Source organism: Coturnix japonica, chromosome 4, assembly GCF_054131305.1.
Source record: "Coturnix japonica strain WE chromosome 4, WE-NBRP24, whole genome shotgun sequence".
NCBI classification, from domain to species: domain Eukaryota; kingdom Metazoa; phylum Chordata; class Aves; order Galliformes; family Phasianidae; genus Coturnix; species Coturnix japonica.
The window spans coordinates 20,847,019-20,867,944 of record NC_140666.1 but is presented as its reverse complement, the minus strand read 5'-3'; the positions used below and the strand labels follow the sequence as shown (position 1 = coordinate 20,867,944).

The window sequence follows — 20,926 nt, the reverse complement described above, 5'->3', positions numbered from 1 at the left end:
AACACAGCCTGCGTGGGGGGGACATATGGTGCAGATAAGGAGGTGCTGTCGGTAGCTTCAGAAAGTGGCACAGTTGTTATTTGGTGAAGTTGAAAGTAATTGTGTGTGTCCCTGCTACTGCTCTGTGAATTTATACAGCTGAGTAGGGAAGAAAAGAGGAGTGACTGTGCTAAACAGAGGGGGGAGCATGTTTCCATGGGTATACCTGTTATGTAAACACCGGATGGGACCAAAAACAGCAGGAAAAAGTCACTCCTTATGGTTCTATTCAATCCTATTAAGACTCATAAGGCTTTTCCCCCCTCCATTAATAAAAGGAGTTATTTACTTCTTTTGTCTTGGGGGTTGTACGCTTGACTTCTGTTTCTTCAGATCTCTAATCACTGCTGTACATTTAACTTGGGGTGTTTAATGTAACTCTTTGAGATGGAGGAGCCAGAGGAAGAATCAAGTTGTGATGGAAGCAATCCCTGATAAACCAGTGATATTTTGACCTGCTGTGCTGTTGAGCTGGAGACCATCAGACCTCAGTACTTCTGCCTCTTTGAAAGAGTGCTCTTAACTTACATGGGCCATTATGAGAATGGGGAGCAATGCCACAAGTTTTCTTATACTTTCTCCAAAAGTGAATTCAGTAGGTAACCTCCAAAGGGAATCTGGAAGCTATTTGACTGATGTTATGCACCTGAAGATTGAGCAGGTTGCGGAAGTGTGCTCTCCATCATGGAGTCATCAAATGTGTTTCCACTTCAGTCTTGAGTGCCATCATCTGTCATATCAAACAGTTGCTGTTAGCGCTGCAGTGAATCTCTGCTTCAGCAATGAATAATGCCTCTTTCCTTACACAGTCAGCGAGACAGCCTTGCTTTTTCCTTTCAGTGCAAATGATTATCATAGCTGGAAGTTGTGTTTTGTCTTTCAGTGTTTATTTGTCTTCAGGAGTCAGCTTGTTCTCTTAGAAATGCAGACCAGGAATTGTGGCAGGGAGTCAAGTTTTTCTTACCCTTCTAGTAGCTGGATTTTGTCAGCCGTGGCATTAGCAGCCCTGTTAGTCACCTCAACTGATGTGTATTTAAAAATGAAATATCATGGTGATTTTTACGCTTGCAGCCTAGGTCTGGTGAACTCACAGATCTGATCCACACCGAGGCACCTCTGCTGTGATGTTTTTATCGGGGCTGTTGAGGCTCAGAAGCAGTTCTTTAAACCAGCATGCAGGGGCTGTGGGAGCAGTTAGTGTGCTGGAGCAGGTTCAGCCCTGCCCTCTGTATGTTAGAAAGTGGTGCTGCTGTATTACAGCATAAAGAGTTGCTGTTGTTGGAGTGGTGTTGAGGACCTTGGCTTCATTGGGGGGTATGTGAAGGTGTGAATAGCAAGATCTGGGCTCAGGGTATTTCTTCCCTGTGAGGATCCTGGTGTCAGTCTGGTGATGGTCCAAACTCCTCGTCTTTGGCTCAGTCACATGTTGGAACCAGACCAACACAGTTTCATGCCTGGCTGCATCGGGTGTGAGCAGGGGAGTGTGGTTTGTAGTTGTGTGCATATTTTGTGCATATTATTGTGCATTTGTTTGAGTGGAGGCACAAAATCTGAGCACTGATTTCTGATCGGAACAATAATTCCCTTCAGATTGATTTTTATTTTTTTTTTCTCCTCCCTTCTTTTGGTTGCCAGATGTATGTTGCATATTAATGAATTCTTTAAGTAGATTTGATCCTGAAATGCGTTGGCGTTGTGTATTTTTATTTTCTGGTGGCTGGATTTTCAGCTTCCCAAAGGGAGAAGGCTTGTGCTGCCAAGCCTGTGCCAGTCATACTTGCCACCTCCTTTTCCACACCACCTTTTTCTGCATGAAAGGCAGCAGCTCAGGGTGGATTATCACTTGAAGGCTGTGGGAAGGAGCCCTGTGCTGGCTGTGCCACAGAGCACTCCTGGCAGCGCAGGATGAAGTAGGCAATGATGTGTTGTAGCTTTCAGGTGTGGGCCTTATGTATTCCTCTCTCTTCTAACCTGCTACAAACCTTTCTGCCCTTAGAAGGAGCAGGTTCTGATCCAGCTGTTTGCCTGCGGATCCCCCAGTGCCAGAGCATGGGTCCATTCCTGAGCACCATGCAGTGACAGTGTACTGCAGCCTGTGCTGGCTGAGGGGTGCTGGGCCATCGGGCTCCCTGCAGGCAGCGAGCGGCTCCTCCACTTGTTAACATTCTGTACAGCGCTGCTGTGTGCTGGAGGCACAAGTCTCCGGAGTCTCTTGAATTGTAAAATCCATCTGTTATTGAAGGTAATTATTACAAATGCTGTAGAGACTAATCATGCTGATTCTGCCTGCCGGCAGCATTGTCCTGCAGGGCTGTGCTGGCTGCTGTTCCTGTGCTGCTTTCCCCGTGGCTGTGCAAGAACACCAAACCGACTCCTATGGCTGTTGCTTTTCCAGCTCAGTTGTTTTATTTTAGCCTCTGTTTCTCTTTGCAGTGGTGCTGGAAATCCCTCTCGTTTATAAAACCACACTGTCAAAGGCTGCATTATGTGTGGGAGGTGCTCGAATTTTAAATCCAGACCCACAGTTCAAAGTGACCGCCCTTATGAGGGAGGAAGGCAGAGCTCTCCAATTACAACTTTATGGCTTTGAAATAAGATCAGAATTTAAACGTTTCAAGGCAGAGCTCCTGCCAGCCGAGTCACATTAGCACAGAGCAGTTCAGCCAGCATTAGCCATAGGCACTGGGCAGCGCTCACAGCAGTTCAGTCACTGCCACAAAAGAGCTGATCTGCAGCAGCAGGAACGCGTGTCTGAGCCCTAACAGGGTGTTTTTACACATTGAACTCATTTATGGTGTCCCATGTATTCCTTCTACTGAATGTTACCTCAGCTGAAGCAGGTGAACTCTTTGCCACCAGCATACCACAGGGTTTACACCAAGGTAAAAGCCACACGTGGCTGTGACAGCTGCTTGATGTCGCTGTGCTATGGAAAATGGTCCCAAGAGAAAGTGACACGTCCTGCAAGGATGAAGTTAGTGGACCTTCCACCTCTCTCTGCCCCTCTCCTCTGGGTATTCTTCCTGTTTCCTACCCTGCCTGTTTGCATTCAAATTTCAAACTATGATTTCAGTCCCCTCTTTAAACCGGTTTCTTTTGTATTAGTCAGAACTGAAAGCAAAAATGTTTAACATTTATGGTGATTAGGTGAGCACGTGATTTGTATTTTCAGGAAGTGCAGTGAGAGGAGATGGATTATACTGCAAAGCTCCTTCTGCCTCAGCTCACCTCCCTCTCTCCCTGCTCCAACCTGGTGTTCTCTGCTGCAGCACGTCCTTCTATCCCTGCAGTCACCGTACAGCAGAAGGCGTTTTCAGATGCAGTTTCTGAGATGGAGAGCACAACTAGAGATTCAGGGTGCCTTAACTTTGCAATTCCAGGTGTTATGGTAGGAGGAAGGAGTATGTACATCTAACTCTGAAAAGAAAAACTGTAATAATAAAATTGCATTCTGGTATCCTTGGTGTGTTTACAGCTCTGCAGCTGAGGACCGCTGCAGTCCTGGGCTTTGCTGCTGCAGCTCTCATGGTGGGCTGTGTCTGTTCCCATGCGGGGCCGTGTTGCCCACCTTGTGCTGGGATCATCTGCTCTGCAAGGAGAGGGGCACTGCCCTTGTCTAACTTGAGAAAACTCCTGTTCTTCTGGAGGTGTGAGCAGGGGCTCCTGGCAGCTGACAGAGCTTTAATGAGATCTGCTTGGAGGAGCGCTTCACATGAGCAAATTACGGTAATACAGTTGGGTTGTTGCTTAATGACTCTTTTACGCTATTAGCTCTATTGCTGCGTATTCCAAAGTGGATGATGTAGTTATGCTGGTCAAAGGATATCTGTGGGGAGCAAATTAAAATGGAATGATACATCCTTGCACTCCTCTGTATTGCAGTAATGGCATTCCTGCGGTGCATTATATTTACCAACACTCAGTGTGGATTTGCTGCTTTTTGTTGCAGAGAGGGTGTAACGATCGGGGTTTTCCAACTTCTGCACAGTCAGGTGTTGCTCAGCTGCTGCTCAGGAACACTTGCTCAGGTCTGGCTGGCTGATTTCAGTGCAGGTAAGCAGGGCTGTACCACGTCTCCTCATACAAACATCAGAATAAATCTCTATAGCAGTGGAGCCCAGAAGTGCTCCTTGAGGCTTCCAGTGCAGAAGGTGGTAGAAATTATTAAATGTCACGTGCTTTGCTGTTCATAACTGTTTATTATCAATAGGTAGCTGGAAATGTTACATCTGAAAAGGTAGAAACACCTTGAAGTTCAATAGGCTTACATTTTTTTGGGGGGGAAAAAAAAAGGTTAAACGCTTTTTTTCTTTTCAGTTTACAGTTAAGCTAAAAATACACATAAAATAAATAGTTTTATTTATTATGTACATCATTTGTACATGTTACATGAGGGAATGACGTGGAATCTGCACTGCGGACATAAAAGGTGCAAGTAGAAAAGTAGGTAAAAGGGAGCGTTTGTTTTTGCTTTTTGCTCTGCCCTTCTCCATCCTCCCCCACTGTCGGGGTGGCTGCTCCCACCTATAATGGGTGAATGCTGAGGTCCCCATTCTGTCTCCACTAAATACGCAACATTCTCTCAACCTGAAAGCTCTGTTGCCTGGAATAGGCTGTTTGATTTCTGACCAACATTAAATGAAAGAAAAAAATCCTCACCTTTTTTCTTATCCTGTGAAATAAAGCAGCATCTTCAAGCATGACCTGCTGCAAAGCTGCTTCTGTGATAGCTTTTGCATGAAGATTTAATTTGATATTAAAAGCAGACTGATTGAAAGCAAAACAAACCCATGAAAAACAACAACCATTTCCCAGTGTAAGCCCAATTCTCCAGGGCTTCCTGAATCTGCAACCACCCTTTGCTTCTGAAGGATCCTTAGCCCCCTCTAGTTTCCAGACCCACCTTGTAAACACATTCAGTAGTTTTTTTAAATAAAGCTGTACAATACCTCAAAAATAGCTACACCAAAAAGTGCCCCTTTGCTCTAAAACTGCTATTTATAGTCAAAAGGCATTTCATTCTGTTGGCGAAAGGTATCACAGTGTTCTATTAGCTCACATGCCAATGACCGGCTCTGTGACTGATCACATCTCATTCTAAGCTCGTTGTTTCGTCTGGCTTAGAGTTACTGCTGCTGGAAATGCTTTAAATGGGTGGGGAAGAAATCCCCAGGGGAAAGAAACAAGCCATGCTGAAGGAGGACATGCCAGCCAGCAGGGTGGGCAGTGGTGAGCTGTGGGTTGAGAAGGGTCTGTACGTAAAGAAAGAATGGAATGTCAGGTTGGCCTCAGTGGTGGGCGATGTGAGCTTGGTGGGGGTCACTGCTGTTGGTTTTGGGTTTTGCTTTGCACACCTTATAAAAGCAGGGCAGGTAAGAGTTCCCTGGAACATAACACACTGTCATACATTCAAAAGATGATTTTGCCTTTTAAATATGCTACTCTTATATAAAGCATGTTCTCTTTTTAAGAGTCATTCTTGATCATCCGTTTACTCCAGAGCAGCAGTTATTCTGGGTGGAGGGAATTACACGAACGATCTATAAATGACTTGTTTGTACAAGTGTAATGGTCTGAAACGAAGGAAAGCGGTGCGAAAATTAAATGGAATTGAATTATAAATGGTTTGAAAAATACATTAACGTGGCCAGCCCAGAGTGCCTCCCACTGCCTCCGAAACTCAGCGATTGATTTTATACTTGTGAAGTTTCAAGTTGCACGTTCTCTGAAAGCTGCAGATTATTTTGGCGACACTTTATTTTAGATGCTACTCTAGTGGGTTGATTTACTATTCACTGTAGTCTCACTGATTCCAATTAATTTTGCCTTTCCGTGAATGGAAAGCACTGATGCTTCTGGCACACCTGGTAGGTGCTGCTGAGCACAGGGAGCCTCTCTGGAGGGGGAGAGCTCCTCTCAGTGCGTCCACCCCAAGGGCAGCTTCAGAGAGTTGTTGGGTAAGTCATGGTTTTCATCATTTCTGGGCAGCCTCAGTGGTGTTGGATGGCTTTGCTTTTTGTCTTGCTCCATTCGGGATGTCTGTGGAATTGTAATCGCTTACGCTATTAGTACTTTTCCAAAGTGGAGGTTCCTGTAAGAACACCATGCTCCTGGGCTCAGAACGCTTGCTATGCCCTTACCATGCACATCAGACCCCAGTGCTCCTCTGACACAAAAGAATGTGATGTTTTCCTGAAGCCCAACTGTTTTTACTTCTGTGTGCACAAAAACAGTGCTGGGCTGACCGTGGAACCTCCCCATGCCTGGAAGTCTGTTGTGACAACCAGCTTTAACCTATTCAAAGGGTAAGGTTTTATGTAAGAATACATTTATATAAGTACTTACAGTGGCAGTTTCTGTTTAAAAATTGTTACACGTATCACTAGAAAAAGGGTGAAGCACAATGACAGAAAGGTGACCTTCCGAGTGAGACATGTCACAAAACCAAGGAAGTCAGCTGAGGCTCCCAGGTCTCTGTCTGCTGCAGAAGTGCCCTGAATTCCCCTGGTGGGAAATCATGCTTTTTTTCTACATGGGAAACTATCTTAACAGACATAGCAAAGTCCCAACCTGAATTAGTCTTCAGAAAATAAAGGTATGTACCACTGCTATGAGTATTAACTGGTTACTGTATATAGCGCCTTAAATTTGAAGATCTGAAAGTGCTTATAAATAATGAACTAACCCCCCTGCGAGGTAGGTAAGTAGTATTATCCCTATTTTACAGATGGGGAAACTGAGGCATTAGAGAGGCCGCGTGACTTGCCCAAGGTCACAGGTGAGTCAGTGGCAGAGCTGGGAATGGACCTCAAGTCTTGTTGTCCAGTCCTGTGCTCTGTCACTGCATGCTGCTTCTATAGGGACCACATATACAAATAGTTGAGTATTTACATATATACCAGTACACGAATAATATACAAATACAATTATCCAAATAATCTGCAGAGATGTTACTTAATTTCTTATTTCTAAAACAACTTCAGTCTCTGACCTGAGTTTGCTGCCTCCTCCTAGCTCTGTCATGGTCTGTGTCTGAGGGTCCAACTGCCTGCTGGGGATTGCTTGCAGGTTACAAAGCCAGGTGAAAATGATGTCAGGGAGGTGAGAATTTGCTGCTACTTTGAAGAGCAGGAAACCTAAAGAATAGGACAAGTGATCAAGGCATACTTGATTCCAGATTCCTGGGATATGTATGATAATTGTTGTTGGAGCACCCAGAACAGAGGCCAGGCATGGACCAGTTGTGGCACAGCTGTGCACCCTGAACCAGGGAACAGCTTAACTCCTCACAGAAGATGCTCAGTGTCCCATAAGCTCCTACCACAGCTGCTTGCACAAACAGCAGAGGGATGCTTCAACCATTCCTCCAAAGGAAAGAGTAAGAAGATGGAAAACTGTAAGTAAAATCCCCAATAGTCTGATTGCAGGTGATTTTAAAAAGGAAAAATAAGGTTGGGATCAATCAAATGTATTTTTTTTCCACAAGGTCTTTTAGTTTCTTCCTCTGACACTCGTCCTTAACAGTAGTAATAATAATTCACGAGCTGCTCTATAAGCCTATTGCTACAAAAGGGGATGCATAGATGCAATCAAACAATTTGGTCTTTTGGGGGGACCAGACTGACAATTTAGCAAACTGCTGGACACATGTATTCACCTCTTAGCTAAAGCAAACAGTTGTGTTCAGTATGAAAGTCAGCTCAAACTAGTTCATAGCTGGGAAGTATCTGAGTCATGAAACAAATCCCGCAGGAGCTGCAGCCCAGCAGCCCCGTCATGTTCCCTTACTGCTGAACGGAACGCTATTGAGAGATTATTGCAGTGCTTTATCCATCATGCCATTACCATGTGGCAGCTCCAACCCCTGCCCTTTCAGGACACAGCAGGAGGCCATGACTCACACGGTTTGCACAGAAGGGATCTGCATTACCCTCTGTCACTTTTACATTTTTGAGAGGCACTGCTGCAGTTATTTGCGTTTCATTTTGAGATTTGTACCTGTTAATGCAGGGCTGAATCTGAATGACACCATTTAATCGGAGCCAGCTCCAGTGCGCTTCATTTGTGGAAAACTTCAAAGCCCTTCTGCTGTCTGAGGGTGTGAGCCCTGCATCTGCCCCAGCCTCCGACTCAGCTGACATCATCTGCACAACCAAACTGCGGTGCTTTTTATTCCTGCTTGTTAACACCGGTAACGTAAAGAAGTGCTGCCCCAGAGTTCATAAGCTGCACTATGCTTAGGTGAGAGATGAAATAATTCAAACCCTTCTCCTCGCTCCCTGTAGTAGCTCACGTTAATGTTCACGCTTCCAAAAATACACTGAATTAGATTTATTAAACTGTAGGTTCTTACTGTGAGCTGCCTTGAGAACCGCATTCAGCTGCTTCTAACTGCAGCTCTCATCAGTGGGTTTGTATCATAAAAGGCAGAATTGCTGGATTTCTCATTGAGCAAACAGCCAACTGCTTCTGACCCCTCAGATTCTGCACGTCTCCTTGTGATGCTTTGCTCAGTCTTACTTACAGGAAGAGAAGATGCAGCCCTCAAAGACTGCTATAACGCTGCAGTTTATTCATAGAATCACAGAAATACTCAGGTTGGAAAAGACCTCAAAGATCATCAAGTCCAACCGCAGCCTAACCATAGTGCCCTAACTCTTAACAACCCTCTGCTAAATCATATCTCTGAGCACCACATCCACATTCACAATGAAGTGCTTCTTGCTCTCTCATACCTAGCACATCTTTGGGTTGGTTGCTGCATGCTGCTAACAAGGAGAACAGAACACTTCTGAGTCTCTCTTCCTGGCTGCTCTTTTTCCTTAATTCTGTTGCTTTTCCCCTCACGTTCTGCATTCAAAGCCTCCTGTGAGCCACACCTGTCAGCATCTGCAGGTCTGCTATAAGGGCTGTTCACACCTGTATCTGGGCTGCAGGCATATCCCATCATGACCATTAAGTTGTGCTCTATCAGTGTCCACACGAAGATCCCAACAAGGTGGTGGTTTTCCTTAACAGCTGGAGAGAGTCAGATTTGAAACTCCGGCAAAGCATCATTCCCCAGGCATCCCAGCATCTCATTTATGCAGGACTGCAGTGCCTCTGCAGAAGAGGTAATTTATAGCAGTATCCCTCAGGATGTGCTGCAGCCCACATCACCTGCCCTGGGAATAGAGCCTGACAAAGCCGTGGTGTAAGGCACAGCCATTCCTCAGCTCCTGGTCAGCACTGGCTTCTTCCAGGCAAGCAGCCAACTAACAGCAGCTCTGAAGCAGTATCGAGTGCCAATCATCTGTGTATCTCAGCAACAGCACACAAAGTCCAAGTACCACATTGTGAAAAATCACCATGTCAACCATTCTGCTCTTGATGGGGCATCTTCTCCCCTTTTTGATGCTCCTTCAGACAAATGCAACAAGGGGAATGCCTGGACAGGGCCTAGCAGAAATGGAGGGGGAAAATGAAGTGAAAAAACAGGAACAGCAGGGTAACACTTCCTTTCCATGCTCCTTTTTGTTGCACCTCAGAAAATGGACCACAGAGACATCCCAGGGTGCCAGATGCAGTCTGGGCTGCTCTTTCTTCAGTTGCTTTTCAGGTATGCAGCTCTCAGACCCAGGGCCCTGACTGCTGTACAGCAGGTGGATGGCTTCTGCCTGAAGCATGACACTGGCTAAAGAGGCAGCAAAACGCAAATGCAGCAGTGGAAATAAGAGCAGGTGGTGTGAGGGTGAGGTTTAGGGCTGGGTTTTGGTTTACCATTAGTGATATAAGAACCACATTGAGGTTTCTGTCTCAGGCAGCCACAGCTGGTCTGGGGATGTTCATCAATGCAGAAGTTTTGAGCAAGGCCAGGCACTGGCTTCCCCTGCCTGCCCCACTAAGAGGCCATTCTGCTCCCTGCCAGGGAGTTTCTTTATGGCAGTTAAGTAAACGAGCAAATCATAATGTGTTCTAGTTGCATGATCACAGGTGCCTCTTAATCAGTAACAATTTACAAGATGAATATAATGACCTGAAAAACACGCTACTGAAAGAATCAGAGGTTGTATTGCTTAAAGAAAACAAAAAGCCAGTTATAACCTGAAACCCTTCCTAAAAAGGTTTTACATATGATTCTCAGCCTCCTGCTAAGCCACCACTCACCAGCTGGATGTGCTGATGAGGAGTTCAAGCAGGATGTGGAGCTGATCACATTGGATAGCAGCAGTGATAACCCAGCAGTGCTGGGATGATGAGAGCACTGGAGAAATCCTCTACTCTGCCACTGGTGTATCTGAATTATGTGGGATTCAAAGACTGACTGCATCTGAAGGAGCACTGTGGTTTACAGTGGCTTTATAAATGGTGAAACCTTCAATTCACTTTTTGTGAAGGTAAAAAAATAAATAAACTCATAAGAGGTGCAGATAGCTATAAAATAGGCTAACAGAGTTTTACATTTGTTTCATCCTGTGGACAGAAAGGAATTCATAACGCTGAATCAGGTGAGAGCAAACAACTACAAATAATGAACTAAGTTTTCTAGCAGGTGTTAAGATAGCCTTACTTATAGCCGCGTTGTAACATGGTCCTCTTGCCCGTCTTTCCACTGGTTTATAAACAAGTCACAAGCCTCTCCCCATGAATCAAACACATCCTCTGATGAGTCTAAAAGTCTGGAATTAGAGGAACAAATACTGGAAGCACAGTGAAGGGAGCTGGTACAAACCACAGGGCACTCCTTGCTCTGTCCTGTAAGTCTCGTGTTCCCACTGTAGTCTACCTCATTGAGGTTAATTTCACTTTTGGAACAATTCTCTTCTCTCTCTTTATCAATCTGAGAATATTTGATGTCTTTCCACATGTAGTGTGGCTGAATAATTCCATCTGAAATAGTGTACATGGGCTCTGAATTTGCTTCAGGTACATGTCCGTTCATCTTGGAGAACAGCAGCCCCAGTCTCTTAAAGGACTCCTTCTTGGAACTGGAAAGCCTCTGAACTCTGTTTCCATTTCGGATAAAGGAACGCTTACTGATCCCATTGCTTTTTGGCTTCTCTTCCACCATATCAATCCCAGACATGGTTTTAATTAGCGCTGATACATTGAAGTCCTTTTTTTTGTTGGCTACATTGAAAGACACGCTCTTGACTTTGGGTTTTTCTCCAGCGCTATCCTCATTTGTTTCATCCTTTTGAGACACCTCTGTGCTACTGGTGGAATAACTTCTCCTCTGTGGCTTCCTGTTACCGAGGAGGTCAAGGACTTCATAGCGAAAACTTGAGATATCCTGTTTTAATTCCTAGGGCAAGAGGAAAAATGAGGTACACTCAGCAGCATTATCTGTGAGGTGAAAGAGTGACCGCATTCTCTTGCTCAGGGGTACACAGAGGGCTGATAATCAGATCATGCTTACAAGAACACCACATGGATCTTTATTATTTGGTGACAGAAAAAACAAGATGTATCGTTAATCCTGAGAACAGGAGAGTTTGCAAGATCTTTACCATCATAGGCTGTGGTCCAGCCTTTTTGACCACCCCTTTCTCTCCCTTTCTTCCTGCTTGAGCAGTGGGGGACAAGCTGAAATAAGGCACATTATAGAAGCGATGAAAGTGTTGGAATTCAGAAATACTACAGGATGTTTTAGCTGGCCCAACTTTGTTTACAAGTGTTATTTGTATCCAGTAATCCAGACACAGTCTGCGATTAGGTGTGTGATGTTGGCACATATCAAGTGCTTTGTTCAAAGCCTTTGTCTACACAATTCCACAACTGTGGAATCAACCATATGAGAAGACACCTGAATGAGGAGTATTTTCTGCTCAAAAGAAAACCACATGCACACTGCATATACATCCCCAGCTCCAGTAATGGTTGTATTTCCACATGTTTCCTAAGTTAGTGGGAACTCTTCAAGTGGCTACTCAAATTAACATGATCATTAATGAGAAAGAAAAAAGTTACCTTGAAATTTTCTTCAGTTAAGCCTTCATTGGTTTTGGAAGTTCTTATCATTGCTGCAACGTATCTTTTCACAAGATTTCTAATCACTTCCTGAAATGAGAATCACCACAAATGATTTAAATTCTGGCTCTGGGCAAATTCTACTCTTAATGTACTTCTCTGAGCTGTGACTGGCAGTGGTTCTCCCTGTTTTGCTCTCTTAAAACAAATTAACAAAAAATCACCATTAGCAGTGTCTATACTTTTCATCTTGAAAGCTATTTTCTGTATAGAGAAAACACTACCCCAAACATTTCCTTCATTTTCCCCATTCCAGAAATTGTGACAAGAAGTCTGAGTACCACCAAACATTGAGATGCTCTCTGCACCAAGGCGATACTGAGAGGTGTTTTAAGAAATCCCTGTACCTGTGAGCTGTAAAGCCAGGAAACACCAAATGTATGCTACCGAAAGTCATAATTTCAAACGTCAGCTCCAGATGCAAATACTCTTTAGAAAACAGGAGATGCCTAAAGTAAGATGAATTATGTATGTATGGCTTTTGACAGTATAGCCTGATGTACCACCTAACATTCAGGAGACTTTTTTTTTGTTCTTTCAGCATGCTGGCATAATGATTGCATTGAGTTCAGGTACTGAAGATGGTGTTTTTCATAGTTTCATCCCTTCATCGGATGAATTTAATGAACTCTTGATAATGAGCAGGCTGAGAAGGTACAGAAACAGCAGAATTCAACACAGGAACCATTCCTTCTACCTAAGCTGCCCCAAACAGAAGGAAATCTCAACCACTGTTTGATGCAGGATTAGGGATACCTTGCAAAAAAGAATAGAAGAGGAGCAACTTGGGACATCTTGTGTAAAAATGCTGCAGAAACAGTTATAATCAGGATGACGTGGCAGCATCATCCCTCTGAAGTCACTGCTGATGCAGCCTTTGACTTCAGCAATCAGTGACACTTGGCAACTTTTCTGCTACCTTAGAGCAGGTGGAAGAGTTAGGAGTTATTTACTAAATTCAGCTTCCACTGAGGAAATGTTTTAATCCATAAGCAAAATCCTCCTGGAGTTCCTACACTTGTATACATTTCAGAAGAAAAGAAGAAGTGAGGCACTAGAAAATAAGCAGGAAAAAGAAAAAGCAAATGACAATTTGATCTGCTGGACAGCATACCTGGTAATGTTGATTCTGGATGAGGTTATCAGCGTGGCGCTCCTGGAAAGAGAAAGGCACAGGTATGTTATCCATGTCACCATATTTGTAATGATGGCTCCTGGCAAGTTACGATCCAGTAGCAACCTTCTACTACACCAGCGTACTTGTGGCCCTGGTGACCCTGAACGTGCAAAAGCTCTCCTGAAAACTGAAGTTTAACACCATGCAGCTCCTTACCGTGAATGTTTTGAGGTTTTCATGTCTCTTCTGTTCATTGTCAGAGTCGTTGCCTGGACACAGCTGATTGTGAATCCACTTGCAGAGGTACCAGAAAGACTTGGGACTTGGGATGATGTTAAAGGGAGGAGGCAGGGTGGCCCCTTCGTCAAAGTAACTCATCCAGAGCTTTGTCCGTGCAAACTTCCACTCGATGTCTGCATGGTCCTGTGGGAGCAGAAAAGAGCATCAACAGTTTTAGGCAGGCTTTACTGGAGCAAATACCAGCGGCTAAGGAGCTGACATGAACAAGAAAGAAACTCCCCAGCTGCAGCAAAGCAGTATCACTTCTTTAGTCTCCTTGCTGGGAGTGTACTTAGATGTGCAGAACACAGCAGAAAAATACCATCCACTCAAATGTAATGACAGCAATATCCAGCAAAAAAGTCTGACAAGCTAAAGCTTAGCTGTTGATGTGGTCTACCTAGACTTCAGCAAAGCCTTTGACACTGTCTCCCACAGTACTCTCCTGCAGAAGCTGGCAGCCTGTGGCTTGGATGGGTACACCCTTGGCTGGGTAAGGAGCTGGCTGGAGGGCCAGGCTCAGAGAGTGGTGGTGAATGGAGCTAAATCCAAACAAATAGTAACATTTTACTGTGTGCCATGTTTTAAATCTCACCTCTGCAATATCACTGCACCAAACTGGAGACAGCTGACTGATTTTTTTGATTTATGCTATCACCACAACACTGTGCCCGCTTGCTTTGCTCTCATCCCAACAAAATAAAGGTGCAAAGTACTTCTATCATTTACAGCTACACAGACAGATGTGTGTCCATACCATCACCAAGAAAGAAGTACAGAGTGTGCAAGGCATCAGCCTCCCAAGCTGCAAAATGGTGATGCCTGAATTGAGATATTTGCCATCCAATCTGTAAAGCCTGAGCAGGCAGCAGCCCTCAAAACCACACAGTGAAGTGTAGGACAGGGAGTTAAATAAAATATGGCTGAACATCATGCCCCAGAAATTACTACGCTGGCATTCTGGATATGCTCCAGTGTTCTGACATGGCTAAAATATGCTCACAATTCAACAGCGAGATGCAGCTCAACTCCATTTTAATAGCATACTCAAATTATGCGCAGCTCTTGATTTAAAACAACTGCCTTGGTGGCTGAGGAGCACATTACTCTCTGCAGATGGTGTGAATCAGCTCAAAATACAAGGGCCTGAGCTGCATTTCCCCCTGGACATGCTCACTGAGAGGCAAAGGGGAAAACCCAGCAGTGACTGCATATGAAGAGGCTGTAGACAGTTGGTGCACTGATAGATCGAGTCTCTGAAGCACTCTGCAGGGAAATACCCAGATTGTGCCTGGCAGCATGAGATGCTTTGGGTTACTCAGCCTTATTGTAAGGCTTTCTTGGGGTGTGCAGGAACTACAGACAACTGGAAGCATTGACAGCAGTATCTGGGGCAGCTGGGGAGTTCAGGTTAAAACAGAGAGAGTACAAGGCCGTTATTTACAGACACATATACTTCAGGCTTTTGTTAATGCAGAAGTAAGCGTAAAGGTCCTACTGCGGAATCAGAAGGGAGGCATCTGTTTGGCTAGATAACCATCCTAAAAATCCATCCCTTCTACAAGTGTCCATCACAGCTGGCTGCAGCCAGTGTTGGGGCAGGATCAGGTACGGTGACATGCCCCACCTGTACTGCTTGCACAGTCTTAGTCACAGAGCACATGTGTTAGCTTTGCAAGCTTGACCTTGTTGCGTTAGGAATTTAAATCCAAGTATGGATTTCTTTATCCTCTCTTTAGGCCCCTGTTGTGTTGCTCTTGCCCTTGTTCTTGTCACCATTTCCTTTCAAGCACTGCTCATCGTTTCAGCTGCAGAACACACAGTTTCTAAGAGAGCTGAGCCCTCACGCTCAGAGAGTGCATGAACTCGAAGAAACAACGCTCAGCTTCTCTCTGAGAAAAGAAAAAGTATCACTTACAATCACAAAACAGATGTGTCATACTGGCCACATAATCCTCTCACAAATCTCTGCCATTTGAAGTGAAAATTAATCTCCCATAAAGATTTCCCCGTGGGATTGCTGGAGCCATCTTACTGCAGCAGTTGTGAGGATTCTTTAATTCAGTCAAAGTGATGTATTCACAGATGTGCCAGGTTTTAAATAATTACCTGCTACACTAATTACACAGGAAAATTCAAGCATTAATCTTCATCTTTGTGTAGAAAATCTGTTGTTTACATTTTGTAACTTAAAAAAATCAACAAAAAACCCACAGATCTCTACTGCCATCTCCTTATTGGGCCATATGGTTTAGATCATGCATTGCCAAATCACTTCCTGGTTTTTGGCTGGTATTGCCCCCATAGAAGCAGGGAATCACGAAGGTTGGGAAAGACCTCTGACATCACCTATCGTCTAACTGTTCACCTACCACTAATACTGCCCACTGAACCATATCTCAGAGTACAGCCCCACAATTATTCAACACTCCCAGGGATGGTAACCCTGCCAACCCATAAATGAGGTCTGGGAAGGGGTGGATCCTGGCTGCACCCCTTCTGGTCATTCAGATGCACCTGAGTTCCCCTGGGTTGGCCCTGCCTTCCCACCAGGTGCTCAATCCCTGTTTCAAGCCATGACTTTGCATTTCCACTGCAGCCTGAAATGGGTTCTGACAGCTGTGCGCTCACAGCTGCTGCACCCCTGCTCAGCTTGCATGAGGCCAGTGTATGGCCATGGTACAAGCACTCAATGAGAGCAGCACAGAGATGACAGCGAAGTTGGGCATCCAGGCAATCTGATACCTTTAGACTTCCAAATCACAAGACAAGGAGCTGCTTCAGCTCCTTTATGCTACAAGTGTTGCGCAAGGGCTTCTCACCTTATTCTAACAGGAGGAAAGGTGTGTTCCTAGGATACAAATCCTCCCCACACCCCTTTGCACAGAATAATGTATAAAGATGTCTGGCATCTTTCTAGCTGGCACAAAAAGGGCTGTGTGTGCCTTTCTTGTACTTTATTACACAACAGCCAGTGGGCTAAGCTGGAAATCAGGCTGCTGCCTGTCAGATGCAGATATAGATGGCTGTGATAATGCCCCCAGGACCAGGCTGTCTGGCAGTGGCTGTGTACTGCAGAAGCAGGGCAGCCCGTTGTGCAGGGAAGGCTGGCAGCAGCCAGCAGGATGTCTGCATGGAAGGCTCTGCTGCTGTCCCAGGAGGTGCAAAGAAGGTCAGGAAGGGTCCAAGCTGTATTATTTTCCTCCAGGGAAGAAGGAGGAGATGCATCACCCATTTTTAAAGGAGGGCACAGACATGTCTTATTCGCAGCCTGGTGAATAGTGACTGGGGGGGCTCATTCCCTCAGAGACACAGGAATGTCAAAGGTGCTTTCTGTTGTATCATTAGCTGAGCTGCTCAGAGTAGGGGAAAGTCATTAAGCTGTATTTAGTATATTTCTTTCTCCTTTGGCTCTTTATTGCTCTTTGCAGGATAAATCCAGAGCAGTAACAGCACAGAAAATTCATCAGTAATGGCTTTCAAGCAGGCTAGCACAAAAAATATGCCCTTGTGTGTCTTGAACAGAAAGCAGAACAGAAAGAGGGCCAGGAGAAAGTTAATCTTCGCAGAGCCTGACACAGACAACTTTTCTACAGTTTCAAGACTGTTAATTTTGTAATATATGTTGTGCAAGCTGCTAATGACATCAGCAGAGATTGGGGGCTTAATGACAAGCTCAGAGAAGCAAGCAGCAAAAATCCAAGCAGGCTCTTTGAGCTGGTGCTGAATAGTTTTCAAAGAGAAATATTTCATACAAAGGAAAAAGGCATCTATGAGCAAAATCTGGGACCTACAAAGGCAATTAATGCATAGGTAATTCAGCTGCAGCTGACAACAAATGACTTTGCTTTCAAAGCTGGGGATGACATACTGAAGGGTAAGAACTTAATGGGATCAATCACAAAAATAATACGAGAAAAATTACTAAAGGAGGACAATCTAGCATTAGAAAAAGCAATTAGAACAGTCAGGGAATGAGACAGCCAAAGGAGAGATGAAAGCATTGTCTGGCATGAATCACACCATGCCAGGCAGAGCAGTCAAGTCAGGCCCTGGGCAGCAGCGGGCAATGCCAGGAGCATGGTATGGGGGATGGTTCTGCAAAGACATGGAACAGCACACACAGGGTGGAGGAAGAGCATGTCTGGAAAGCACAGAGCTCACAGCATGCAGCGTGGCAAGCAGAAAGGACTGTGTCAGCATAAGAAGGGAGAGCTGCACCTTGGCTGCAGCATAGAAAAGCTTTTTCATAAAGCATACGCAGGTCTTCAGAAACATGCATAAACACTGACACTGGGGTACAAGAAAGTGAATTCCTGGGCCAGGATACAGGTGAAGGCTTGATTTCAGCAACCTACCCATACAGCATTCACTCTACCAGTGGGAGAGGGCTGCAGCCCCTCAGCAGCACTCAGCTGTGTGCTGCACTGCACAGCCCCGGTAATGTGCCACCACCACGGGCTGGTGGCAGCAGGGCAGCCTGTGCTGGGGCTGCAGCGCAGAAGGAAGCCTGGTAGCTCAGATGCCCACAGGAATGGTAGTCTTAATGCTTTAAATTGTGTTACAGAAAATTGAATATAAGTTATCTTCACCATTTTCACAGGGATTCCTGCATCAGGGGCTATCAAATCTTCTCCAAGAAATTAGCATATAAATCTGACTACACCTCAGGATCAGCCACTTGCTTTCTCAAGCACATATTATTTCTGCAGAAGGTTAAGTCTGATGGGTCCTAGTTAATTTCCATAAAGTCCGCTTGAGATTTTTTTCTCTGTGCTTGGCTATTGCCCCAGATACACTCAGGACCTGTTGGGCAGTGACAAGAACCAGTGACAGTTCTGTTGCAGTGGCCATGTGTATGGTAGAATGATACAAAGATAGTAACAGATATTCAAAAGGTTATTTATGAGGAAAAACACCAATATTGATGCCTTCACTGGGAAATGCTGAGGCAATCTCCACCAGGGAGCAATCTCCAAGTGATGCTGCCTTAGCGGTGGTCAGCCCTTAAATGAGGTTTAGAGGAGATGGAGTCAAGCTCCACCCCTTCCGGGAGTGCAGCTGAATTACTCTCACCTGTGCTCCCACAGCTGACCCGACACTTGCCTCAGCTGATTAATCAGAGGTTCAGGCTGTGATTACCAATTTCCCATACACCATGTCTTCCCCAAAATGCACCTCCGTACTGATTTCCTCAGCTCCAGGGAATCAGTTTGTTTGTACTTGGAAAATGCACGCTTGAGCATCTCTATTTATATCTTCCATATGCAGAATATATTCATAATTAAAACTTTTATTATATCTTGCAGTGCGCCAGTTCCACAATGTATTTAGATTTTCATCAATTACCTTTCATGTCCCACCAGCATACTGGATGGAAACAATGATAGCTAATGAGAAGGCCAGGGAATAGTGTATGGCAGAGAACACGGAGAACTGTAGATTGTGCTGGTTTTCATGCAGTTAAATTATTTGAATCAACTTTGTTTTTGTTCAGTCATATTCTGACAAGGTTCAGCTTTTATTTTAATAGTCAAATAGAGCAGTGTGAAGGTCATGCAGACAGATAGTTCTCTAAGAACCTTGGCAATAAGAAACAATGAGAGAGGTATCAGTAAGGCTTTGTTCTTCCTGCCATCCACTTTCTCCCTTATCACTGCTGATAAGAGCATCCTTTCAAGCTGGAAGTCAGAGAGATAAGGTATATCTGTGCTGATAATGGTAACTACCTCCAGCCAGGTCAAAATCAAGTAATTCACACATGCCCGTGGAGAAATGGTGGGCTGAAAAACTGTAACTAACCTGCAGTACTTGAGCACTGATGACCGTGTTAATACCGCAGCAAAAATGAACTGAAAAAGACTCAGTTCTGCTCATACTATTTTCAGAATATCACGTCTATTTTTTCTGCATGGCAGATCAACCTGGGATTTGAGTCTTCAAAGGAAGAAGAAATACCCTGAATTTTACTGCTAGACTGCTGAGAGCCAGATATAAAAGAGAATCACGTACTTCTCTGTAACTGTTTTTTTTTTCTTTCCTACAAGAGAAAGTGGTCCCAAGAAACAAAATCCCAGTTCGGATCCACTTGGGATTCTCAGATCCCGGGATCCAGTCTGTGCCATCACAAGGGTGTGCTTTCACCTGGGAAATGTGGTGTTGCCTCCAACTGTGCCATACAAGTGTTTAGCAGAGTATCTGGTCACATCCAGCTAACCAGGAAAGACGGTGACCACAGAACATTCAGTACTGATCTGACCAGGTGACTGTTTTCACATGCTGCAGGAATGTCCTTGAACCGAAGTTCTGAGCCTCAGTATCTCTTTAAGCTTAAACAACCTCTTTATACACATATATGTGCAGCTTTAGATTCCATCCTTAAGTACCAAAATGCACGAGCATTCCCAGCTTTCAGACTTAATAAAATCATGCACATCTATTTGGGTACTAAATGATTTTCTATTTGTTTGGTTTTGTCACTGGCCATGAACTGCCTCTCTTCAGAAGGAGTGGAGATGGGATGTGTCTGTTAGTGAGTCTGTGAGGGTCATAGCACCAGTGGGAGAAGCAGGTGCTGACACCTCCAGACATCAGCATCCATAGGTGCTTAAATAGAGCTTAGCTGCCAAAAACTGAAAAACTGCTCAAAAAAGAAAAACTGGAGCTAAGTATTCTGATTGTTTAAATATAACCTTGAGGCAAAAGAAAGAGAACCATTATAAATGTATGAGATCATTCAAATCCCTTAACTGAATCCTGAGCCAGGCACACAGCACTGATGTAAGAGATGAAGGACTTGTTTCTCCCAAAGATTCTGGGAGCAGAGTCTGCAGCCGTGGGAACACCAGAGAACCGTGCAGTTCCACAGGCACACAGCTGCGGACAGGGACCTGCATCACAGCACCCAGGTTAACAGACTTCTTCCCATTTAATTGGATGGAACTGTATGCATCCTGTTTCACCTGTGTAATTAGTATATCTTATCTGCTATATTGCAGCGTATTGAGGAGGAAATCCATGAAGTGCTGGGATTCAGAAAGGCACAGTTCAGAGTACAGCTGCTCCCATTGCTCATGGTCAGGTGAGAGTTCTTACAGGATAAATCCCTTTTATTTTTTGAATGCTTTTTCTTCAAAAATATTTCTCCTGTATCTTTCAGTTCATCTTTTTTCCCCTGCTTTCCTAAAAAAAAAAAAAATCCCCTTGATGCAGAAGCAGAAGATAATGCTAATTGAGCCTGTCAGCTCTAAATAAAAGATGGGATAACGCAGGGGGCTGCAACCTATGTGGTTCCATCTGGATACTTCAACTTCTATCATGTAATAAGAGCAAGCCTTGCTGTGCTGCTTCACACGTAATGGGTGGAGAATTATTGACCTGTCATGTGGGGTACTGGTGTGTTAACTACAGCAGAGGAAACAAAAGCTGCCCACACAAATGCCAGCAAATTCCCTATAATATCATAGCTCAACCAGGGTTCAC

The 20,926-nt window shown here is 44.6% G+C and overlaps 1 protein-coding gene across 1 annotated transcript in view; it reads right to left on the bottom strand.

Annotated features, from left to right (window-relative positions):
- Nucleotides 1-8,591: 8,591 nt before the first annotated feature.
- TRPC5 (transient receptor potential cation channel subfamily C member 5) overlaps nucleotides 8,592-20,926 on the bottom strand; it is an 87,283-nt gene continuing 74,948 nt past the window's right edge. Inside the window, exons 8-12 of the mRNA XM_015860650.3 lie at nucleotides 13,382-13,588; nucleotides 13,163-13,204; nucleotides 11,989-12,078; nucleotides 10,589-11,323; nucleotides 8,592-9,477 (exon numbers count right to left, since the gene is read on the bottom strand). Coding sequence (XP_015716136.2) covers nucleotides 10,589-11,323; nucleotides 11,989-12,078; nucleotides 13,163-13,204; nucleotides 13,382-13,588 — 1,074 coding nt within the window. The 3' untranslated portion in view covers nucleotides 8,592-9,477. The remainder of the gene's footprint in view (nucleotides 9,478-10,588; nucleotides 11,324-11,988; nucleotides 12,079-13,162; nucleotides 13,205-13,381; nucleotides 13,589-20,926) is intronic.